Source organism: Mizuhopecten yessoensis, unplaced genomic scaffold, assembly GCF_002113885.1.
Source record: "Mizuhopecten yessoensis strain PY_sf001 unplaced genomic scaffold, ASM211388v2 scaffold10765, whole genome shotgun sequence".
In the NCBI taxonomy this organism is placed as follows: Eukaryota; Metazoa; Mollusca; class Bivalvia; order Pectinida; family Pectinidae; genus Mizuhopecten; species Mizuhopecten yessoensis.
In genome coordinates this window covers 515,196-541,863 of record NW_018408710.1, presented here as the reverse complement: position 1 = coordinate 541,863, position 26,668 = coordinate 515,196, and the positions used below count along the sequence as shown (strand labels likewise).

At 37.3% G+C, this 26,668-nt stretch overlaps 2 protein-coding genes across 3 annotated transcripts; both read left to right on the top strand.

Moving 5' to 3' along the window:
- The first annotated feature begins 2,009 nt into the window (after positions 1-2,009).
- Positions 2,010-12,836, top strand: LOC110462263 (E3 ubiquitin-protein ligase Midline-1-like). Of its 2 annotated transcripts, none has more exons than XM_021516165.1 (8): positions 2,010-2,793; positions 4,791-4,850; positions 5,424-5,666; positions 7,206-7,228; positions 7,946-8,079; positions 8,749-8,787; positions 10,119-10,400; positions 11,662-12,836. In XM_021516165.1, the coding sequence occupies exons 1-8, from the start codon at positions 2,158-2,160 to the stop codon at positions 12,303-12,305; spliced, it is 2,061 nt and encodes a 686-aa protein (XP_021371840.1). In that variant the 5' UTR covers positions 2,010-2,157; the 3' UTR covers positions 12,306-12,836. The 2 variants fall into 2 exon arrangements, with proteins under 2 accessions (XP_021371840.1, XP_021371839.1); XM_021516164.1 differs by having other exon boundaries at positions 4,791-4,886.
- A 2,819-nt stretch (positions 12,837-15,655) lies between these two features.
- On the top strand, positions 15,656-26,235 carry LOC110462264 (E3 ubiquitin-protein ligase Midline-1-like). The gene is made up of 2 exons (XM_021516166.1): positions 15,656-15,701; positions 21,766-26,235. The coding sequence occupies exon 2, from the start codon at positions 21,797-21,799 to the stop codon at positions 23,801-23,803; it is 2,007 nt and encodes a 668-aa protein (XP_021371841.1). The 5' UTR covers positions 15,656-15,701; positions 21,766-21,796; the 3' UTR covers positions 23,804-26,235.
- Positions 26,236-26,668: the final 433 nt, after the last annotated feature.

Below are 26,668 nucleotides of genomic sequence, written 5' to 3'. Positions count from 1 at the left end.
TGTAGACACAGATTTGTAAATGGCCAAAACTGTAGTCTCAAACCAAATTCGATTTATTAATTTATTTTTAAGTTATGAAGGCCAAATAGTCCACTTCATCATGTATATGCCAATTTTAGTGCTGATTTATTTTATTTTATTTTGATACATGTAATATTACACGGGTTATTCATTGTACAAAAATACCACCATAACCACGCTACTGTACACTGCTACCTGATATCCATACAAAAAAAACCAAAAAACCACACACACACATTATATTTTTTTCCAAATTCTACGTGCGCATTATGCTATATATAAAAACTACTTAACTAAAAAGTGAAAAGCAGTATTGATTAAAATTTCACGACTTTTCGAACGATTTAACAAAGCACGCCAAACACGTTCGTCTATAAAACATCAGAATATTTATTTATGGTCCCAATATGTGGTTACCAGAGGGTTGTCACCAACCTCAGAACGTCTGGATAAGAGGTTATAATGACCCTTCCAAACCCGATCCCTCACAACCCATGGGCGCTGCCGCATCCATGTTAATTATCAGACTGAACAGTCAGCTGGGATAAGGATGAGGCCAAGGAAGTTCGAACTGAAACCAAACAGACGTTTAGTCACAACAGGTTTACTCGAATTAACCCTTCATAGAAAGTTATAAAAGCGGCACTCGGCCGCCATCTCGACCAACCCAACCCCCTAAACAAAGTAAGAGTAGAGTCTGTCTGCGCGGCAGTAACACTAGAGGTCAGTGAAGCAGTATTGTACCTGTCGAAACGACTCTATATCGGGAAGCCTGCTTGTTTAGGGAATGAGGCGTGAAAAGAAAGGGCACAATTCTTTTTTGTTTTGCTGGAGTGCATTAAGGATCTTTAAACAGAGCTGGTAAGAACAGCATCAATACACGGAGGCACGCAGCTACTATCACTATTGATCTTGTTAGACTTTCAGTCGGTGGGTATACGTTATATTTGGATACCACATATAGAAGTTATAAATGATAAGAAGAATAAATAAATAAAATACAAAAAGGTTCCGGTCCATCGTTTAGGTTTGATTCATGTCTTTGGTGGATCCAACCCCCACCCACCCATAACCCCAAAACCACCCACAACACCACTCACAACCTCCAAACCACCCACAACACTACCTACAACCCTAACCCACAACCCCCAACAACCCAAACCACCCACAACCACCCACAACCCCCACCCATTCACAACCCCCAAACCACCCCCAAACCACCCACAACCCCCAAACCACACACAACCACCCACAACCCCCAAACCACACACAACCCCCACCCACTCACAACCCATAAACCACCCACAACCACCATTTCCATTTCAAAAAAATAATGGTCATAAAAAAGAAACGGTACAATACCTCTTTTAACATCAAGCTAAGGTACATATGTATGTATCTCTTACTTAGTATCTTCAGTGTTTTTCTATTGTTCCCATAAGCTGTTGACACACATTCTAATGCGTGCGGTAATGTAGTTCAATTTACTCCGGATACGGAACAAGTTTTGCCACCACCTGTAGCAACTTCGGATACACTCCGCTTATTATCATATCAATTGTCCGTCGAGGGCGTGACTAACACACTAGTCGCCGTGCTCTCCAGGGTAGCGACAAACATATACAATAGCAAACAGATGAAATCTGCTATCTTGTACTGCAATTCAAACTTTCGGTGGTGGTTCTTGTTAACCTCACCCTACAATTTGGTTTATCAAATAGTATGAAGACAACGACAAAACATGAACCATTTAATAATGTACGCAACATTTCATAAACAATTGTACATCGGACACTTTCTACTGGACTGTTTTAGACATATTCAAATATTTAAAATAGTTGGCGCCGATGCCGATAATTGGGTAGTTTTCCGCTGGCCACTGAAACTCTGCGACATGCCATGAAGTCTTTGACCACATGACGTTATTACATCATATTGATTATGACGTCACAACACCATTGTCGTCTCCTTAGAGATATCATGTTTATTGGTATCTGACGACGGTTCCTGTGTTGGTCGTAAAAGAAACTCGTCCAGTTTTTCCGACTGGAAACCTTGTACGGATTTTTGTCAACAGCATTAAGCGGTCTGTTTTCATTGTATTTATAGAACCGATCCTTTATAGGACCCGATAGGATGGATGAGTCGTTACTGAGTTGTCCGATTTGCCTGGACATTTTCCGGGACCCCGTCAACTTGCCGTGTGCCCACACGTACTGCCGCCCCTGTCTAAACGACCTCGCCAGCAGAAAATGTCCCGACCCTCAAAGGTCCCCGTGGCAAAGTAACCTCACAGACCAGGAACGCTACCAGCAACAGAAGCGACGCGTATTGGAGTGTCCCGAATGTAGACAGGTTGGGGTCTTGGACGAGAAGGGCGTTGCAGGCTTACCGAAGAACTATCTGATTGCTACTATCGTACAGAAGTTTGCGCCTGACCAGAAGTATCCGGAACCGTTGGTGCCGTGTGACGCCTGTGAGTCGGTCCCGCCAAGGAACGCCGTCAGATCGTGCACACAATGTCAGACATCATATTGCAAGTTTTGTTGCGAAGAACTTCATCCCAGGCGAGGGGCGTTAGCAAAGCACGAGCTGTTCGACCCTAGGGAGAGGGACATAGATGAGCATTTATTCCCTACCAAAGTATTAAATGACCTATTCTGTGAAAAGTGTCAGGTCGTTCTCCGAAGGGAGGCTGAGTTAGCTGTGGCCAGTCACAAGGGCATGGGTCACACCCTGGTCGGCATTAGACAAGCTGTTTCACAGCAGATGGTAGGTAATCAACTAAAGCCACATCAGATGGTAGGTAGAAGTACTAAAGCCACATCAGATGGCATGTACTTAAGGTCACATAAGATATATAAGTATTTAGGCTGTAGCTACAAGGGTGGTACTGAATGCCACGTCAGATGGTAGGTACTGAGTTCGAATGTCACGTAAGATGGTGGGTTCTGAAGGTCATGTCTGCATATGGTAGGTACTGAAGGTCATGTCATATGGTAGGTACTAAATGTCACGTAAGATTGTGGGTTCTGAGGGTCATGTCAGATGGTACCTACTGAAGGTCATGTCTGCAACTGGTAGATACTGAAGGTCATGTCAGATGGTGGGTACTGAAGGTCATGTCAGATGGTAGGTTCTAAAGGTCACGTAAGATGGTTGGTTCTGAAGGTCACGTAAGTTGGTAGGGTCTGTGATTCAAATTATAAAGTATGGTCGTATCGGGATCACAACAAGTTTTGAGAGCTACTTTATTGAGATTAACACTTTATCATTTGGAATATGGTTTGAAAATGCATACATATACGAATAGCCTAATTATAAGGATGTTCAGAGATTACGATGTTACCATTTCCATTTCATACCTCGTATCAACCCGAAACCTCTGTATTAGCCCGAAAGCTGATATGGGTCGAGGGTTCCTATCAACCCTCGGGCTGATACGGGGTACGATATGGAAATGTTCAAACCATAACATTTCTTTGTAATAAACTAGATGTACACACTGTAAATAGTTTAGTACAACATTAAAACTGTCAGCAAGTCTAGGACGAGGGTACCCGAAATAGGGTACTCTTAATATATATATGATGCAGCAGTTTTTACTTTGCAATGAAAATGAATGGTATGTCCGTCAAGATTTATATAGTTTTATGCATTTTGAGAACATTCTATATGCATACCTGTTAAACAATGCCCATAAACTCAATTGAAATATTGAGAAAATGAAATCAACAAAAAATATTCCGGGAAACGATACGATGCGACAACATCAATATCCTATCATAATTCTTATTATGGAAACATATAAGTTTAATCAAATATTTTAGGGAATAAATTACTGAAATTTGTCAGAAATTGTCAGAACTTTTTTGAAATGAAGAAAATTGTTTTAGAAACTGTCAGTTCTTTTCATAAACTGTCTTATATGACAACTGTTCCATTTTGGGTACTCGACCAGCTTTAATTTCCAAGTGAATCTGACTCGCTTTAATGAACTCTATAAATAAACACATGTGTTTTTGATAACCAAGAAATACATAAAATGAAGGCTACAGGCATGTATTGTTTTATTACAGTAACAAATTTGGTCTTTCAGGATTTTTTAAGGATTTTTGTTTGTTTGAAAAGTGTTCCATTTTGGGTACCCTCACTGAGGTGATCTTTTCTGAAAAGTATTGAATTTTAACGATTAGGTAATTAGCCAATGCCTGACAGCAAACTCTTTCAAATCAAGCCTTTACCGTCACTTTGTAGAAACAAACTAAATTCTTTCTGTAAAAGCCTTTCATCTTCCCATGACTTTTCATTGGAAAGGAAAGGTTATATTAGAATAACTTTGTCAAGGATAATCATATTCTAAAATTAATATCAAAAATAAATTTAGAAGAATTGACTGTTTTTCTTGCTATGTTTAAAATTCATCAAAACTGGAACGAAAATAGAAATCACGAAAATTAATTGAAAAGAAGTAAATGGACATAGAATCCAACTAAAATGACGTTACGTGAAACACTTATTGTACGTCACGATACATGATTTGTGTAGATCGTACACTTCAAAAAATGTTAGGTGTACGAGGTATATGTATTGAGACTACTATATAAATATATATTGGTCTTGTGTTGATTTGAAAACAAGAATCATGACTAAAGACTATAATGGGCTAAGCTATCGATTTTGCAAGTAATTGATAAAGGTCAATGTCACAAAACAAATCTATTATTTCTCGATAATTGTACTTTTTATTGCTGATTTTCACCCCACAGACGAGTTTAAAAGCCAGTATCTTGGATATGGAGGTGGTGAAACGGGAGTTGGCGAAGCAGGTCGGTGATAAAGAGAGCGAGTTTCAAATCACCAAGGTAACACAAGTCAGTCTGTATGAGTAAACAGTACGCTGAGGATCGCGGTTCGATTCACTGCGGGAATAATAATATGAAAATGGTATTTGGCTTCATTGACGAAACGCTTTTTTTTTAATTAATTACTCAAACAAGAAATTGTGTTTCAGTCCAGGATATAAGTTTGAGCATGAGAACGGTTTCATGAATACGGCCCCTGTTTTTGTTTCTTTAATACATCAAAAACATTTCGAGTAGCCTTTTCAGTTTAAAAAAGGGACGTTATGAAACACGAAAAAAAAAATCTTTTGAGAAAGAAATCAATGTTATATTTTCATATATTTGTTTATACGTCAAAATGCTTTTATTTTGCCGTCTATTTTTCTCTCTTTTACAATAACGAGCGAAGTTAACGACAATTAGAATTATAACATAGTATCTTTTTCACAATAATTCAGACTATCGATACCTAATACATTTCCGCCAAAGCCAAAACGCGTATTCCTTCCCGTTTTAGAAAGTTACACATTGTTCCTTGTTTTCGATATTTTTATTTAGGAGGCTGAAGTCAGCAAGCTGCGGGAAATAAACCGGGAAATAGAGAGAATCGGCAAAGTTATACAAGACAGACAGACCAAACTTCGGGCGGAGACCAAGCTAGGTTTTACCGGATACTTCATAAAAACAGAGACAGAGCTGGATAGAGCTAGACAGAAACTCGTACAGGCAACAGGGCTGATAGGGGAGGGCCAGGCCCTGCTGGAGGTCAATGGTCATGGGACTCAGTCCGAACTTGTTACGGTAACACGTTTTCTTATACGTCATTGGGTAGTCACGTGAGGCATCGTTTATGATAACTTCAATTATTGTGATAGCATAATGTTGCTGTCGCTAAAAAGTAAAACAAACTACCTTTGGCTTTATCTAAGCCGCGGAATACGTAACCCTGTATCTATGACATCATATCTATAGACGACGTCCTGTAACTGACACTATAAACAATTGGTGTAAGTTGTTATGTAAAAATGACTCTTAAACAATATACAATATACAATACACATTGTTCCTTGTTTTCGATATTTTTATTTATATAAATATAAAATAATATATTTTATATTAAAACCTAGCGGCCTCAAACAAACAGTTCCACCGGGCTTCCCCCTACCTCGGGATGATAGTTTTGACTGTTCCCCAAATAGCCATGAAACAATTGTTTTATTACCAAATACATATCAGTATCAACGCTGCATGTAATGATGAGGTCACCACAACGCTTGAACGGGGCTCTCGAGGGGGGATTTCTGCGCATCGAATTCGCGCCGGGTAACAGTTCGCTTTGACTGTTTCACCCCTACAGGCGAAATTGGACAAAAGGCCAGAAACAGTCAAAAATGACTAATTATAATTTATATAGACTATTGGGTAATAACAAATTTTATTACCCAATAGTCTATATAAATTATTATTAGTCATTTTTGACTGTTTCTGGCTAGTGTCCAATTTCGGCTGTTTGTGTGTAAGGCATTATGTAAGTTATTAACAACTTTTTGAGAAAATGAAATCCTGTAACTATGACAACATATTGTTTTTCAGTTTACGTTATCCAGTAACTATTACATCATATGATTTTCGGTATACGTTATTATATAACTATGACAACATATGGTTTTCGGTATACGTTATCCAGTAACTATGACCACATATGGTTTTCGGTATACGTTTTACAGTAACAATGACAACATATAGTTTTCGGTATACGTTATTATATAACTATGACAACATATGGTTTTCGGTATACGTTATCCAGTAACTATTAAACCATATGGTTTTCGTTATACGTTATTATATAGCTATGACAACATATAGTTTTCTTTATACGTTATTATATAACAATGACAACATATGGTTTTCGGTATACGTTATTATATAACTATGACAACATATGGTTTTCGGTATACGTTATCCAGTAACTATGACAACATATGGTTTTCGGTATACATTATCCAGTAACTATTTACATTTGTACGTTATCCAGTAAATATATGACAACAAGTATTTTTTTATCCAAGACAACATACACTTTTGGAGGATGCTTCACCTTGTTTCTATGACAACATAAACAATTTGATGATACGTAATCATGTATCTATGACAATATGTACAGTTTATAGATTCGTTAACCTGTATCCATGACAACATTTAATGTTTGAGGATAATATTTTTCAATATATTACCATGGATCTATTGCAACATTATGTCGTTACCAAACATTGATCTATACCTTATTACGATGTTTTCTATCGTGTATTAACTTTAACATGTTTTTTTCTTTTATTTCAGAACATGATTGCACTGCAAAGAAGGTAATGGCAAAGTAATGTTCTGAGAATAAATTATCAGAATAGTTTAGAAAATATACTGGTTTTATTAGAGATGAAATATTACCGATTGTCATGGAGATGAAATCTTACCGATTCTCATCAAGATGAAATGCTACCGATTGCCATGGAGATGAAATGATACCGATTCTCATAGAGATGAAATGCTACCGATTCTCATAGAGATGAAATGCTACCGATTCTCATAGAGATGAAATGCTACCGATTCTCATTGAGATGAAATGCTACCGATTCTCATAGAGATGAAATGCTACCGATTCTCATAGAGATGAAATGCTACCGATTATCATGGAGATGAAATGATACCGATTCTTATGGAGAAGAAATGTTATCCTTTTAAATGGCTATAACATCTTTCTAGTCTTATAATGACGATGAAATGTTTACCCATCCTAACGGTGATGAAATGTTTACCCATCCTGACGGTGATGAAATGTTTACCCATCCTAACGGTGATGAAATGTTACCCATCCTAACGGTGATGAAATGTTTACCCATCCTGACCTGACGGTGATGAAATTTTACTAATTCTAACGTTGACACCAGAAAACGTACGTGACGTTTTATTTCTATTTTATGATATCAACGAACGAACAATCTTAAATGTGGTCTAATCATAGCTGATTCCGCACATTTACCTTTTTTATTGTCTCGTTTTTTCTTCGTCTTTTCTTTGTCCAGGATGGAACAGACAAAAGATAAGCTGGAATTTACATTCTCAGAAGACCAGAAAGTCAGCCAACTTCCGGCCACAGCGGACGCCGCCATCCGCCGAATCCAAAATGCTCTGACAGATACAACAGCGGGACAGATAGGTACGTATTGGGTCAGTCCTCTTGTGGGAGAGCTGACGGACTGGTACATTATAAATGTATGTTTGGCGGAACAGGAAAGTACGTATATGTTTCGCGGAACAGATTGTGTTTGTTCTTGGTTCATTTATGTTTTGTATTGCCATTCAGTAGTCATAACGCGTTAAATAACAGCTTACAGGTCTATAATGTTGAACTAACACAGTCGAATTTAGGACAATGACGACGATTTCGTTAAATGTGTGTGGAGCCGCCATGTGTTCTTTATGATGTTCATTAAACTTTTTATTTTTTAAGTAAAGGACCTTAAAGTTTTGGAAGTGCTTGTTAATTAAGTTGGTGTCTGATGGAAGGGTCAGACTAGTGTTTGATTGGTAAGGAGCAATGACACATAGTTATACTGTCAGCATTTGGTTTGCCAATGTTGAAGTTACAAAATAATTAGTCGACTAATCGTAGGAGACATTGGAAAATAAAACAAGGAAAAGGGGAAACCGTTATACACTTTGGAGGTAAAAGAAGTGGTAAATAAAATAAGAGGTATGAGATTGTTATTTTATTACATATTTGATACATGGACTACTGGAACATCTATTTATCAATATATTTAGTAAGGTTTGGCTAAAGAAAATATAAACAAATGGACAACTAATGCTTTTTTTACTATTTCAGATGGTATAATTCGAGATAGTATGGGCGGAGGGGATATGTGTAAGTATGACGCATCCTCAGCTATTCACACGGTCGTTCAGATGAAATTCAACAAGATTTTGCATAATTTAACATGAAGGGACATTTTGGTTCATTGATATAATGATGGTATAAACAGGCGAAGGCACTACTATCTGTTCACGTTTAAGGGCTCTCAGCCCTTCGCAATACACATGTTTATTCCCGTTGAATTTTCGTGACGTCATTGCCGTTTTGCATATAAGGCATTTCCCCCAAAAAATCGGAAGGCTTAGATTTTCGTGAAAACACCTCAACACTGTTGCATAACCATTATATGAAAGTTTCAATGAATTCTACTGGTTAATTTCGAAAGGGTGGAACCTCCTTAAATGAATATTTTCAAAGCATTGCTTATCATTACCCCGTTTTTGTTCAGTTTGCTTCTCAAAAATTTGCGCCAAACAAAAACGGCAGACAAAACGACGTCGAGAACGGATGATGACGTCACGTTACTATAAACTAAAATGGCGCTTAAACCGATGCTTTTTTCAATTCGTCGATTTCATCAGTGGATAACAACTAATGAGTTTAAGCGAACATGTTTCCGGTTTCTGGGCTACTGCAATATCTAGTATTTCTGTAGTAAGATTACCAGATATGTATTTAATAAATAATTCGAAAGCAAAAACTGGTTTATTTTTAAAGCACTAAACAACGTTATGTTCCATGTTATGGTCAACTGACACGGAACACCATTGCAGACAAGATGAGTAACGCGCGTTAGCACGGAACAGAATGCTGTTTAATGGTTATATTTACATTTTCCAGTTTTTTTATTTTCATTTACAAGTTCACAACGCACTTTTAAATTCAAATTTAGCGGTGTTTGTTCAAGAGATAGAACAGCCCATGGAATTGCCCACGGAATGTTGTCTCGTGACTTTTCCCGTAAAAAATATAGTTCTTGGAAATAAACACAATAATATCGATACTATTTCCATAATTTAATCAATCAATATATTCAATTCACATTTTATAATAGTCTCACATAAAACGGTGAATATTATTGAGTCATAGTGGTTTTGTTTGCTTATCTGCTTGCTAGTGTGGAGGGGAATAGCGACCTGGTAGTTAGTTGGACCCGTACGTGTAGATATCATTACGCCTGTGTTATATGGTCTCATAACACGGAACTCGCCATTGTAGTGTTATATAGTGGCAATGCAGAGCAGATGTAAATATTAGTCACTTATGGCTCTGAACTGTGCTGCATAAATACAGTGTAATGTATATTTTATAAAAAACAGAAACACGGGTTTCATTAGCACTAAATTTTAATCTAGTTTACACCTGTTTTTGCTTCCGACCAGTGGAGGAGAAAGTACAGATTCCGGTAGTGGGTCGGAGATGGGGTGAGAACGGGGCCAGTGTCGTCCTGGAATGGTCACACGGCGACGGCCGAGTGTTCGACATCCAGCTTCAGTGTGACGTAGGCACGGAGCGAAGCACACGCGAAATCTACGGTGTGTGCGACACGGGTGTGGTGGTGACTCGTCTGTGGCATGATACCACGTACCGCGTGTCCGTCTGGGTGCAAGGCAGGCCCGGGACAAAGGGCTTCGTCGACGTGACCACTCTCCCCGCCATCACAAGTAAGTACATAAAGGTCATTCGATGTATCATAACACAGTATTTATGTTTGTCATCTTGTAAAAAAACATGTCAACTTACCTCAATATACTACCTCGAAAAGTCTTATTCATCATGGGAAGCCGTCTTCCAAAGTGATTGTCTCGTGACGGTACGCCGAACAAAGAGCTTGGTCGGACTACTCGTCGTCAGAAAATGAAAAGGCAAGGTTAACGGTAAATGGCCACTGGCTTTTATTTGACTCACAGGGTCACGACAAATGTCTGAAATACACATACGCTATCCTGATACGGGTCACAACACACATACGTGTATGTTTATGTGTGTTGTGACCCGTATCTCAGACATTTGTAACGTGACCCTGTGTTTGACTGGATTGCCTTGCCTTAGTACTGTTTCTCTCAGCTGGACGTTGCTAAATTGATAACTTTCTGGCAACCATGCAGTGATTGTAGTTGCATATATATATATATATATATATATATATCCATTGCAAAGTCTAGGATACCTAGTTCTCTGTATCAGCAGAAGACCACCATCATTATTCAAGTTCAAAGAATTATTTTTTCCCGAAAATGTTTTGAAAAAAAACTTATTCATGGCGTCGTTCCAGGGGTTTATCAATTCAACCCATCAATTCCTGTCTGTCATGCTCGAAGCAAATAACAGTTCATCACGGTATGACTATGTTAACATTGTCAGTTCGATAACCATGTTGGAGTTGATGTTCATGTGTTATAATCTATCCATGCTGGTAAATAACTCGTCAATAACAGCGCCACATATAAATGTATTTGTCTGTGACAGCGGATCACCGAATGAGAATTATTGAAGTGATGAAATAGAAAGATTTAAAAAAAACAAGTGACACGACCTAACGAACTTCCAGTGCCGTTTCTTGATTACTCTACATTTGAGCTTATTTCTAGATAAATGGTAGCGTTTCGGATGCTATTCAAATCAAATTGTACATCGTTGCAGCCTAGACGCGAACAATTTTAAAGAAATATGTTAAGTACGTACAACAAATAATATGATGGTGCCAATTCATTTCATCGTTTTAACCAATTCAGCTAAGCAACGTACATTGGACGCTTTCACCTGGTGCTTTAGATTTCTCAGAACCATCCATTGCTTGTGACATTACAATCATACAGGCTGTATATGACGTGCACTAATGACGTCCTAACGATGTAATATGAAATAGTAGTGCTGTTATATTTTTGAAAGTTTTTGTTTTGCAATCCTTTTGTGGTGTTTTAGGTGACGTCGTATTTGATGCGAAGAAAGCCTCAAAAGAAATTGTGGTAGACAGCGACGGAATGCGGTTGCTTGGGAAGGGAGCCGGAAATGACGTCAAGTTCCAGGAATTAAACTGTCCGACTATCGCCGGGACGTTCGGACTCCGCGAGCTGACGGGGGCATACAACTACTGGGAACTGAAGGTCAAGTATCGGATGGGCCATCTCTTAAAAACTGCCCATGAATGGGCTTTCGATCTTGGTATTTGTTGTGCACACAAAGTTGGCTATGGTGATGGCACCGGGCGCACGTACACCACACACACGTCATACACGTGTAGAGCGGTAAAATACGGCAAGAAGTTTGTGAGGTTAGAATTCGGGGTTAACGGCAGGATGAACCTAATGCCAGCAAAGGACTTGGAATGGTCTAATGATGACTTCTATTTACATTTCGGGTTTTTCCTGAATCTGAAAACAAGGACATTTTCAGTGTTGGACAGCGCAAACAACTGCATTCTATACACATTCAATGACATCAAAGTCGCAAAATCCTGCCTCCCCATGTTTTCGGTGTCCAAAAAGAAGAATACCATACAGGAAATGTCACTGGGAGTCAGGTCGCAGACGACTGTCCCTCATGTGATCTACGAAAAGTTGGTGTAAGGTCCGGGATCCTAGTCCGCATTGAAACACACGACGACTTGAAACAACACCGCTATATAATTTTAGTTACCTTATGGATAGAAAGAGTCATGCATATTATAAGTACTTTTGTCGTACCAGAGATAATGTCAAAATAATGGTGAATTGAGATAGAGACTTGAATAGAACTGATCACACGTCTTAAGAATTTGAAAGTATTTTTATTTTCTAAAATACCGTTTTTTATGAAGTTGTAGGCTTGGTTGGTTTCTGACTGGGACCTTGGTGTTGGTGTATCAGGTTTTACTGAAAAGTAGTAGAAACCCTGTCAACATCAGCCTGATAATCTCCTGGCTCCTGTGGTAATGTACGGAACGTCCCTGTCAGCGAATGGTGTGCCGATATATATCACAGCCGTGGTTTTAACAGCCGATCATCTCTGACTGTGACGGTTCCGCACATCGCTACATGAGCTGTGTGATTATGTTCCCCGTACCTCAAAAACGAATGTGAAACGAAGCCGCCTACTGATAATTAAACTTTTCTATTTAATCCTGAATTAGAACTTCTTTGTTGTCGTCTGAGCTACATATGTTACCCGAAACAATCCCCTCTAATCAAATGGAAACATAGCAATATGTATAAAATGTACATATTTTCGAAGAAATGTATTCTACTATATTTTGCAGTTAAAAAACTATACAGAAATTCGTAATGCTTCATAACATATAAAACTCTATGTTAGATATCAATATTTCTCTGTTATGTAGTTTTGCAACGTTTACGTATATTTACACGTCATATGCTATACAACAATAATTTTACATTTCGTATTTTTTTTATAACTGATTTTCATATACAGTGTTAAAAAAATAAAGCGTTATCATGATGAAGTTTTGGTGTTTGTTAAACGTTTGTATCGAGTCATGATCCACATGTACATGTATCAGTCGAGGAAAGCTATAATATTCAATGCAAAGTAACAAAACAAATGGAGTTTGGTAAGTCGTTATGTGAAGAAAACAAGTTAAGAAAAAGTTGAATATTACCTGTAACTGTATATACACGCGGTTTCTAGTTGGAGACGTTCTAACGTTTTGGACAAAGCAATGTTGTATGTTGCCCATACTAAAACCCATTACTCTAATAGTGGTCTTTTGAATAAATAATACATTCTTGAGTGATGATATATTTATCAATTTGAAATTAAAATTTTCGCAGTATATTAAGTTTTTCTGCTTGAAACTTTAAATTTACAATCAATATGTACATAATTGCTCAGCGCAGTTCCCATCCCCAGAGAAATAAATACCAAAATGTATATGGATTCTAAATTCCCGCAGTGCAGGTTATTGCCATTCATGATCAAACGAGTGTTAAATGCCATAGTCTCAGTTTCTAATGGATATCACTTAACGAGCCTTTTGTCGGACCAATTGTGGATTTTATAATTATTTTATAAATTAAAATGAATTTGAAAATTACACAGAAAATATATATACAATATATAGGCTATGGTTGTATTATACTTTTAATGTCTGTTGGATAACCGAACTACTCGGTAGTGATGCGGACATAAAACCAATCGATCAATTATATTTTTAATAACGGTGAAGCTCCCATGTTGCTTTGAAGTTTTTGAATCCGTCCATTTAGTTAAGTGTGTCTACTTGAAATGTAAGAAATGACCTATTACCGTGATAAACTCCGGTCATATTTCATCGAGTTAGAATTGATCTTTTAATATTATTTACGACAGCAATACACACAGTAACTTTGATGTGCCGCGGATGTGTTGTAAAACAAAAGGAATATATAATCTGAATCTGATTACTCATTATATATATCGGTCACAATATAACCGTTGTACGTTATGAAGGGAAGGATTATCTCTTTAACAAACTAAAGTTCTCTTCATTGATAATACAATCAAGGTGATTTGATATCTCAAAACTTCGTAGTAAACTAAGGCATTCCGTTCTTCCTTACTGATTTATTTACGTGGAAATCGGACCATACACCAATTTAAATAGCAACCAACGGTTATTGAAGAACACAGACTCAAAATATATCTCTTGAGACTGTATAACAAAACTATTCATAGTCAAATGGTTTTGTAATCATAGTTTATATTTCAAACAAATAAGTCACTCATTTTCAACGAACCTGATTTCAGGAAATATTTACGTTTCTAAATTTATAGTCTAATGGCAGTTGTTGTCAGTTGATAGATTAACATCAATAATGTAAAGTATGGAAACAATACAACAACACCCACACATGTACAGATATCTGAATTACTAATCTCTATTTGCAAGTTAAGATCCAAAATATAATATAGAATAGGATTGTGAGATCAACACGAAAGAATAGGCTGTGAAACGCAGGCAATCATACAGATTTAGGACCTAATCCCAACCTCAGGAATTTGCGGTATTTATGAAAACTGAATTTATTTTACAACAGTTATGAAACACGTTTTTTCAACTTATAGCATTTCCCCAAGATTTCCCCAAGTTTAATATATATTTCAAACATTTTCGCAATTTTTCATTGGAATGTTTTTGGGCTTATTATAGCGTTATTGAAACAGAAACTTCACAGACTGAAATATACGTTTTTATTCAATAACCTGAAACTCTATTCCTACAGTTGTGTTGTCTGGTTTTTGAGTTCTTTGTCTGACAAATAATTGGAAATTATATTTCCGAGAATAAGTCATCAGGTTTTGGAAATCATTCCACTGAAAAAAAGAAAACATCGTCAGAGAAAACATCAATTAATTCTGTTTTAGGGTGTCCAATTTTATTTCGGTGGCGCAAATATTGACTCCAGGAAAATTCAGTGAGAAAAAAATAGAGATGAATAAATTCGGGCAAATCGATCGGGAATACTTTAGTCACGATGCTGTATATAAATAACATATTCATTGGCCTGGATGGAAGAGCGCATGGGATTTTAATTAAGGTCTGAAACTCTACTTTTTTCACAAATATGATAAAATATGTTTAAAGCAAAGGTGTAAATCATTCACTTAAAACGAAAAACATTTTATAAAACGTAAGAAATTAAGACAGGTCAGCACTTCCCGTACCATAAAATCCCAGATGATTATAATTCACAATTCACTGAAACTTGTTATCAGCGTAAACCACCGTACTCCTGATATATGAGTTACCATATCATATGTTACTCTTCAGCAGTGTTTTTGATTCAATTAATTTATTCTATTCATATTTTAAAATATGCAATGCTGTTCTCCTTGAAACGAATAACTGAACCAGAGTATACTGTTACTAAAAGAGTATTTCCGGACTTCAGACGGGTGACTCCTGTATTCCGGTTTATGATTTAGACACGTGGTGACAAGCGTGACGAGGAAGAAGGACCTTGCACTTGTTAAACAAGGACAAAAACGTGAGTACGCAGATAATGAAAAACTCATGCTATTGAGCGTTTGACCAAAAGAATAACAAAACAACATCATTTAATGTTTTATTTATTTCAGGAATTATAATAAATACAGTTGTATGACATCATGAATAAGTAGGTGAAACGTTTACCTCCTTGTTCACAATTAATAATTTGCTGAAATATCAAATATTTCATCCGTTTGGATGCTAGCTGGTATTCCTCAGCATGAGATACAGCATATATCTCAATATTGATGATGATTTTACTAGTTATAATGCCCTACTACATTGTACAACAAACTCGCTATATAATTAGGTGATATGAAAATGGCGTCCGCGTTCTGTCCCTTCGACCGTCCGTGAGGCTGGTTAGGAATAGTTATTTAGTCATATCTGGGTAACTATGCTACATAGATTATACCTGCATCAATGATGCAGCAAGTGATTCTACCTTGAGTGCATGTTCCGCGCCCTGAATTTGACCTACATTTATATATGCTTCATGGACTTGCTTTGGAATGCTGAATGATAAACTTGTTTTCTTTCGGGTCGTTATAGTATAAATACAAGATTAATATATGATATAATGCATTATACTGAGGAGAATGATATACCTGGCCTGCTACTTATGATTGATTTTGAGAAGCAATTTGATTCAGAGTCTTGGTAACTTATTGAAAAAGTTAAACTTCTCTTTGGGCCGACAGGGGGATCCGATCGCACTGTATCTGTGTATTCTTTGTGCAGAGGTTTTGGCTATAAATTGAGAAATAATAGAAATATAAAATGTATCGAGATTGAAAGTTGCCCTATTTCATTATCACAATATGCTAATGACACTTCACTTATACTTGATAGCTCTGAGAAATCACTAAAGGAAGACGTAAAAGAACTAAATGAATTTGCAAAAAAATCTGGTTTAAAAATGAACATTGATAACTCAGGTGATATGGATTGGTAGCAAAAAGTATAGTGAAGATTGTTTTTTACCTGAACTTAATTTGCCGTGGGGAAAAGAAAAATTTACGTTGTTAGGAATTGAATTTAGTGTGAATCTTCATGAAATACCAAAACTTAACTTTGACAAAAAACCCTCATCAAAATAAAAATTTGGAACAGAAGGTCATTAACACCTATTGGAAAAATTAACACTATCAAATCATTGCTCATCTCTCAATTTAATCACCTGTGTATATCATTACCTAATCAAGATGATAAATTTATTAACAAACTCAACTCAATATTACTTGATTACTTATGGAGTGGAAAACCAGACAAAATTAGAAGAGAGATAATTATTCAAAATTATGCTGAAGATAATCAATCGTGTTGCATTTATAAACTCTCTTAAACTTAATTGGATCAGAAGACTATCAGAGTACTGAGAAATGGCAGGCCATACTTAAAACTTATATTGGCATAGATCTTCTTGCAAATTGTGGTTCTGAATATATTCAGACATATGTAAATAAGTGTAAAAAAAATTCTGGAGTGATGTGCTCAAATCATGGTACACACTAAATACAAAGTATTATGATAAAATTCTTCAGGAAAACAAATCAAGATAGGAGGAAGAGCTGTTTTTTATAATGAAAAATATTATCAGAAAAAAAACTTTTATTATGAATGATATTATAAAGGAGTGTAGAACAGGTTTGTTTTACACATTTGTAGAATTTATTCAAAAATACCAAGTTAACACAACTTTTTTACAATATCAGGATCTTGTCTCTGCAGTTAAAGACTTTATTACATCATATAATACATACAGACATGAGATAATTTATCCCTACATACCTATCAATTTAGAATTATTTTTAGAGATAATAAAGGGTAAAAAATGTTGAACAACATCATAATCAAATCGGACAAGATACCATCCGGCACCAGAAAGTGGAATACTGTATTCGACAACATGGATAAACTAAACTGGTGTAAAATCTACAAAATGCCATCTGCGTAACAACAAATACAAAACTTCAGTGGTTCCAGTATAGAGTGATTCATCACGTACTAACAACTATCTCATTTCTATATATTTCAATTCATATTCAAGTTGGACCCAATGCTCAATTAGCAGGCACGGTAGTCTAGTGGTTGGACGCCGGGCTCGTGACCGAAGGGTTGCGGATTCGAGTCACGGCACGACACTATGTGTTGTATCTTTCAGCAAGATACTTTACCTCGCTTGTTCCAGTCTACTCAGCTGTAAATAAGTACGTGGTTGGGAAGTGCTAGAATTATTGCTGTTAGCGCCGAATGGCAGCTCCGGCTGTATGCTCCCCAGGGAGTTGAGAAAGATATTGGCTGGTTGCAAATGCCCTATAACCACGGATAATAATTTGTGAACTGCTTTGAGACGACCTACGAACTAGGTTGTGATAAAGCGGTATATCAGAACCTCGAATTATTATTATTATTATAATGCAACTACCAAATGTAACCTGTTTCATTTGCCGATGAATTTGGCCATATTAGCATTGCCTGTGCGTATGATTTTGCGAAGGGAGAAAACTACTGACATGTTTAAACAAAGAAGATAGTCTACCACTTTATGAGATTTTACATTTTTATTGAAGGTACACAACGAATTGTTCAAACAACCAAAAACGATCAATCAGCAAAATATTATCAGCTCACGGTTGCTAGCGGTAGTGACAAGTCATGTACTGCCCTGGAAATTCTCCCTCCAGCTACCCATTCTGCTTCATGTATCAGTATCAACCCCTTGTACAAATCAAAAACAACGTAGATCCATATGGTCCTGTCTTATATATGAAATACAGTCGAACAGCCAACTGACATATCAAATTGTTTTGTCCTTTCAAGCTACGTCTGGTTTCCTGTCTAATTCGAAATTCAATTACTGCAGCTTCACATTCCAGAAGATGTAGAACCTTGAAATTAAGCGGCTCTCCACTTCGAGCTAGTAAAAAGATGGCCACGATGACTCGTCAGAAAATGTGATATCTTATGAATTCATCAACAAAAATCAAATATGACATTTAAAATATGGTTTTGTGATTTGTTTCTACATAATTGGCGGTATTAAACTATCAACGTACACCATCATTTTGTATGATGGTCTTTCAATGACCAGCTATATTTTTTTACATTACGTCAATACGTAGACTTGCACAAGCTCTAGAACCTGGGAAAAACTATCAGAATTGACTTCACAAGTTCCAATTATTTAAAAATACACAAGTTGATTGAAATATAAGGATTGAATCTTGCTTTGGTGGATTTCATGGGTTGATGAATTGAGTTGGTCTTAAATTTAATAGTTTATATTGAATTTGTTTCAAGTAAAATTGGAGTAGTTGTCTCCCTTCTTTGTGTACTATGCAACTCTGAACCAGAAACAATTACTCATATATGATGGGAATGTGAAGAAGTACAAAGATTACTAGAAAGTCGTGATACATTACTGGAAGCTCTTTCAATCCCATTTTCAGTAAACAAGAAATCTTTTCTTTTTGGCCTTAAATATTTTTATTTTTAGGTCACCTGAGCTTTGCTCAAGTGACCTATTCTAATCGCTTTCCGTCGTCCGTCGTGCGTAAACTTTTTACTTTTTCGACTTCTTCTCAAGAACCAGTGGATGGATTTTTTTTTCAAACTTGGTCAGAATCATCCTTGGTAGATGAGGCTACAAAATTGTAAAATTGGGATTCCTACCCCGACCCCTGGGGCCAAGGCGTTGCCCCAAAGGGAAAATTAACCAATATTTCAAAAATCTTCTCATTTTCTCTGCATGGAAAGAAAGATCATTAGGGGCTTTATTTAAATAGTAAATTTCAGGACCCCCGAGCTATCCGTTCTCCCTTGGGGAGGGGGTAAAGTTTACTATAGTTTATATAGGGAAATAACACTTTTGAGTATATTTTGACAACTTTTTGTAGGAAATCATTTTTATTTTATTTGGTGAGAATTATCCTTGGAGGAAGATGGTTTCAAATTGTAAAATTGAAATTCCTACCCCAACCCCTGGGGCAAGGGCGGGGCCCCAAAGGGAAAATTAACCAATTTTTTCAAAAATCTTCTTCTCCAGACTCAGAGGTACTACAGTCATTTCCTCTGCATGGAAAGAAAGATCATCAGGGGCTTTACTTAAATTGTAAATTTCAGGACCCCCGAGCTATCCGTTCTCCCTTGGAGAGGGGGAAAAGTTTACTATAGTTTATATATGGAAACAACACTTTTGGGTATATTTTATCCATTTTCTGCAGAAAATTACTCAAACTTAGTCAGAATCATCTTTTGTGAATGAGGGTATTACATTTTAAAATTGGGATTCCTGCCCCATCTCCATCCCCAGGGGCTAGGGCGGGGCCCCAAAGGGAACTTTTACCAATATTTTCAAATTCTTATCCTTTCATGACATGACAAGTATTGTATTTCACTTAGTTTATATGCTGATTTCCACATCACATCTAAACAATAAAATATAGCTACCAGTACCTATGATATAACTCAGGTGACCGCTTAGGCCCTTGGGTCTCTTGTTTATTATTATTATCATTATCATTTTGAAGACGTACTCTATCATACATATTTTAATTTCTGCTTCTTTTCGTGGTTATGGAATCTGGGATAGCCCTTCACAAAGCCGATATATTAACTATTTATAATATAACATACAGGAGTTTATATCTTGTTCTCCCACACCTGACAGATTTATCTCCCGTTTTGCCGGTGCTAGATTTATCTGTCTCCGCCCTAGGGTTGAGACGGGGGGATTCCCCTATTTATAACAATGGTATGACGTCACTGCAACAATACAATGACGTCACGTCAACAATCCATCAACGTCACGTCAACCCTGAATTTAGCATGTAACGTTATCATTACATTGTGTATATGATACACATTGGGGAAAACATGGTACATGTAAGAGAAAAAGAATCATTCACCCCCTTGTGGGTAAGATAGGGGAATCTCAACCCTCGGGGAAAGATTCTTAAGTTGCCAAACACTCGGCAAAGCCTCGTGTTTGGTAACATAAGAATCTTCCCCCTCGGGTTGATATTCCCCTATCTCGCCCCAAAGGGGCTGAATGATTCTATTATTCCACCATCTGCCCCCAATTTATCCTACCTTTCTTCTCCCTTCTCTTTGTGTTCTCTGTTCTCCCTTTCTTTTTATTTTTTCAATCTCTATCTCAATTCCTCTTTCTTATAAAGACAATGCAATGTACTCAGTAGACGGTCTGTGCAAATTTCTCATTTACCTTAAAAGTTTCTTTTTTTTCTTCCGTTTTTTGTGTGTGAGACTGATATTTCTTCTCCTTGCAGTAGATACACGAATGTCTGAAAATGTCTAATATCATGCATATGGGTATGTTTGCGTACAACGTATGTGAGTATGGTGAACTGATATTAATTATGTTTATCAATGGACATGGGTGTTTTTGACATGGACAAGAGTTATACAGTATGTGCGGTTATATATAATTTAGTGCAGATATTTTTTCCAGCACGAAGATATATACCACATGTGATGAAGGTGGATAGGTGTTCTATTTGTACACGAGACATAGCATTGAATGATTGGGACATACATATGTCAGACACATGGATGGATGCGTATATCTGGGTAATAAAATGTTGAAATGTAAAAATAGACGGAAATGAGTATATAAGTTTGTGCTAGTGTGATAAATATGAGAATCCTGAGAATGGATGTACTCTTTGACAAATGTGGACATAACGTATATAGGTTTATGTATGTATGTGCGAGTATACAAATGAGTGAATGTTTTGCTATTTATAGTACATGTGCATTGCATTGATGATAAATCTGAATAAAAAAATAATCATCAAAAAAAGACTGGTATAAAGTTAAGAGCCGTGTACCACTGAAACACTGTAACACCGCCTCCACTGGTGGTTACATGTAAGATGAAATCAAGGTTATTAAGAATCGATGACACATGGTTCAGGCTCTGACAATTGTCTTCGCCCCGGTCAAACTGATTTGCTGATACTCATTTCATTCACAGAAACAGTACATTTTTGTTGTTAATGATGTAGCTTATATTTTAATATATTTCCTTTCTGTTCAAGGTAATATCGTAGCAGTGACGCCCCAGTCAATATGGCGGAAGGTGGACCACGTCATCAACCGTCGTCGATAGAAGGAGAAAGACGCCAGTCACTAGACTCCCAGCTACTGGAATGTCCCATCTGTCTGGAGCAGCTGAGACATCCCAAGTCCCTGCCCTGTCTGCATTCGTTCTGCCAGGAATGCCTGGGAAGTTACATCACAAAGGAATTGTCAGGTAAGACGGCGTCAGCGTCTTCTTTCTCCTGTCCTGTTTGCCGGAAGGTCACTGAGCCTGTGAGCCAATCAGAAGCTAAGGAAACCTGGGCTGAACAGTTCCCAACCAATAATTTGGCTGTAGAAATGATCAAACTGTCGCAGAAGACAAGTGAGAAAACAACATGCAGACCTTGCGAGAAGAAAGGAAAAATGAATGTACCAGTGAAACTCTGGTGCGAACAGTACAATACTTTCTTCTGTGCAGCTTGCAAAGTAGACCACCATGACATGTTTCATGAAGAATGTGAACCAAAGGACATCGCGGACGTTAACATGTCAGCCATAATGCGTCGAGAGGTATCGCCTAACGATTGTGGAAAACATAATGAGAAAATGGAGTATTACTGCGAGGACCACCAGCTCCTTGGATGCAGCAAATGCATTATCGTCGATCACAGGAAATGTGAAGTGGTGATGTCGATAGAAGAGTCGCGGGACAAACTCAGAAACAGCTCCAAGATCGATGATCTAATGGACCTGCTTCATAAATGCACAGAAGCCATGAAGACGCTGATTAAAGATATTGGCGAACAACTTCAGTCCATTTTCTATGATCAAGACACGGCACTGAAAAGTTTAACAGATCTACGCCAAAACATTGATCGGAGGTTCGATTCGCTACAGAAAGAACTGACGGACAAACTAATAACACACTTTAAAGAGGAAAAGGAAAATCTGGAAGTATCGAGACAGCAATGTGAACGGCTGATGTTCGCTATGCAGAACACATTGACGTCATCCGAAGAAGCAACAATGACAGACAACACTGTAGGGACGATTTGTCTGTTTCAGAGAGGGCAAGCTGAGGTCGCATCCTGTAAGGGACTGATACAGGAACTGGAGAAATCGTCAGTATCCACCACCCTGAGACATGAGTATGACACGCAAACCTTCGACACAAACACCGATCTGACCATGGGGAAAATAGTTGTTGATAAACAACAGAGAAATCTGCCGACAACTACCTTGAGTGTGCCATTGTCTGAAAGACAACTGAGGATAATGGGAAAGTTCAATATCAAACTTCCTTCTGATAAATCTAACTGTACTTCCTGTGGGATTATATACCTACATGGTGGTTTCATTGTCTTAGGGGACTGGGCGAACAAAAATATCAAGCTATTTACAGAAAACGGAGACTTCCTATGTAACATCAGTATGGATGGGACGCCTGTAGATCTATGTCAAGTTGACGACAACACAGTAGCAGTGATGCTGCGGGAGGACACCATATGTATGGTCAGTGTGGAGGATTTAAAGTTGACCCTTACATCAACAATTAAGTTGTCAATGACGACTAAAGGATGCTATGGTATAACATACCGGAATAACAGGTTTGTCGTCGGCAAAGATACATCACTTCATAGCGTATCAAGAAAATTTGGGATAACATCAAAAATTCACACACTAAAATCAAGGTGTTTGCATCTCGCTAGCGATCATCAAAGTGGACACGTCTTTGCCAGTCTCCATACCAATAATCCTAACGAATCTGCCGTGACTAGACTTTCAGCCGGCTCGAGCACGGACGTATTGAAATCAGGGGTTTTGAAACTTACTACAGGAATAGACGTAGACATGGAACACAACGTGTACGTGTGTGGCTATAATTCTCACAACGTCATACAGATGTCTGGGGACGGGACACATGTCAGAGAACTACTGTCGTCATCAGATGGAATACAAAAGCCGAGGGCGATTTCTGTATGTGGTGACAGGGTAGTGATCACCAACCAATCGCCAGATCAACAGAACACTGTTCACGTGTTCCAGCTTGTTTAAGTCATACACGTGTACCTCTCTACATGACGAAGTTGCCGGCGGTATGAGTCGTACTGAAATTAAAATTACTTTTACAATAGGTGACAAATATAGAAAATAAGAAGAAATTGTACGTAGACTAGAAAACAATACTTTGCCACAACAATTATACTTAAGGGGAAATCGGAACGTGCACGTTAAGTCGGTTACTCTACAAAAGAACAGCAGTAACCGGTCAGAAACAAAAACAACAGTAAGACATTATGATACACTATGAGCAAGGCAAATATGAGTTTGAGGACGATCTTAGAACCTCTCCATGTAGATTGATGGGCTCCCCTCTACTTTGAGGGTAGGACAGAAATAACTTAATCCAGGGGCCGATCTTCGGGATTGTTTAACCCGAAAGGTTGAGTTTTGTTTGGAGCATGCCCTCAATTTAGGTGATGATCCATTTTTGTTCTGTCCTTTCAATGCTTTGCTTGAAAACCAAACAATCAACCTAACATAATGGATGGACTTTTAGACGTCGCGATTGCTGGAACAGATTTTAGAGTAAAAGGACAATATGTTCCTAACACAAGCGATGGATAGTGTACCAACTACGGTCTACATTACATGATAGTTTAGTGTCGTTTCTTACAATAAGGACTTGTCTGTATACCAACTACGATCTACATCACTGGGTGGTTAAGTGTCGTGTCTCAGTATCAAGGCTTGTCTGCATACAATGTATAGTCTACATCACTGGGTGGTTAAGTGTCGTGTCTCACTATCACGGCTTGTCTGCATACACATTATGTTCTACATCACTTGATTGTTAAGCTTTAATGATTTTGTTTGCGTACCTATAACGGTCTATATCACTTGGTTACTAAGTGTCGTGTCTCACAATAAGAGCTTGTCTGCATATTAGGTTCCGGATGGTCTAGTTTTACTCTATGGCTTTGTGTCTCCCTGTGGTGTTGTGCTATCTTGTGGGTTAGTGTTACTTGTGGTTAAGTGTAAGCCAATGATTTAGTGTTACCCTGTGGTTTAGTTTAACGCTGTGATTAATTAGTGTTACCATGTGGTTTAGTGTTATCGCGTTGATTATTGTTATCCAGTAATGTTGTGTTACCCCTCGGTCTAGTGTTAACCCGTGGTTTAGTGTTACAGAGCTGTACCATGTGGTTAAGTGTTACCCATTGGTTTAGTGTAACCCTGATGTTTAGTGTTATCCTGTGGTTTAGTGATACCCTGATGTCTAGTGTTACCCTGTGGTTTAGTGTTACCCTGGTGCTTAGTGTTATCTTGATGATTAGTGTTACCTAGATGCTAAGTGTTATCCAGATGTTTAGTGTTACCCAGATGTTTGGTGTTACCCTGTGGTTAAGTGTTACCCTAATGTTTAGTTTTACCCCGTGGTTTAGTGTTACCCTGATCTTAAGTGTTACCCTGATGTTTTGTGTTACCCTGATGTTAAGTGTTACCCTGTGGTTTAGTGTTACCCTGATGTTTAGTGTTACCCTAATGTTTAGTTTTACCCCGTAGTTTAGTGTTGCCCTTATGTTTAGTGTTACCCTGATCTTTAGTGTTACTCTGTGGTTTAGTGTTACCCTGATGTTTAGTGTTACCCTAATGTTTAGTTTTACCCCGTAGTTTAGTGTTGCCCTTATGTTTAGTGTTACCCTTATGTTTAGTGTTACCCTGATCTTTAGTGTTACTCTGTGGTTTAGTGTTACCCTGATGTTTAGTTTTACCCTTATGTTTAGTGTTACCCTGATGTTCAGTGTTACCCTGATGTTTAATGTTACCATGATGTTTAGTGTTACCCTGAAGTTTAGTGTTACCCTGATGTTTAGTGTTACCCTGATGTTTAGTGTTACTTTGTACCAGTTATCAGGCATTGATGTAACTTTGATGTAATAAAATAAGTAATTAAAATACTTCGATGTTATAAAATAAGTGACATATACTTTCTTGTAATAAAATAAGTGACTGACATACTTTGATATAATAAGATAAGTGACAAATATACCTCCTTGTAATAAAATAAGTGACTTGCATACTTTCACATCATAAAATAAGTGACTAACATTCTTTGATATCATACAATAAGTGACTGGTATACTTCGATGTAATAAGATAAGTGACTTACATACTTTGATGAGATAAAATAGCTGACTGACAAACGTATATGTAATAAAATAAGTGACTTGTATTCTTTCATGTAATAAAATAATTGGCTGTTTTAAAATAATGTATTAATATACTTTGATGTAATAAGATAAGTGACAAATATACTTGACTGCTTTAAAATATTGACTGAACATCTTGTTTATACGGCACTTACCACCACACGGCTGGTTTAATGGCTAACCTTTTGTATCATGGTGTTGAATCACAATAAACAAACCGTGTTTGTTTTTTTGTTTTCTATTGTTTAACGACCACTCGACACTTTGAGTCAATAAAAGCCAAACAACGATGAAAAAAATAAGCATTGACAAAAAAATGAATACATGTACATAAAAACCAGAAAGAAAAGGTTAAAATGTGTAAAAGATGTCAAAATATATCAATAACAAACGAATTGTTTATAAAAATGTATCATATCGTATAGAGATTGATTGAATGTAAATAATCATAGATTGATTGCACAGAAACCGTATCAAATAAACGTTTCATGGAGGGTATATTATAAAATCTGTCGCGTATTTGTTTGAAATCAGCGCATTCAATCATAAAATGTTTGACTGTAAATGGTTGATCACATGCATGACAGTAACGATGGTCTTCTTTACGTAAAATATAACTATGTGTGATGTAGGTATGGTCTATGCGTAGTCGCGAGAGGACAACTTCCTCTCTGCGGTCTGCACTACCTTTTGCACATGAACATAT

Coding starts and splice junctions, on each gene's coding strand:
- LOC110462263 (XM_021516164.1), top strand. CDS start 2,158: ATGGATGAGTCGTTACTGAGTTGTCCGATTTGCCTGGACATTTTCCGG. Junction 7,229..7,945: donor ATGATTGCACTGCAAAGAAG/GTAATGGCAAAG, acceptor TTCTTTGTCCAG/GATGGAACAGACAAAAGATA. Junction 8,080..8,748: donor TACAACAGCGGGACAGATAG/GTACGTATTGGG, acceptor TTACTATTTCAG/ATGGTATAATTCGAGATAGT.
- LOC110462264 (XM_021516166.1), top strand. CDS start 21,797: ATGGCGGAAGGTGGACCACGTCATCAACCGTCGTCGATAGAAGGAGAA.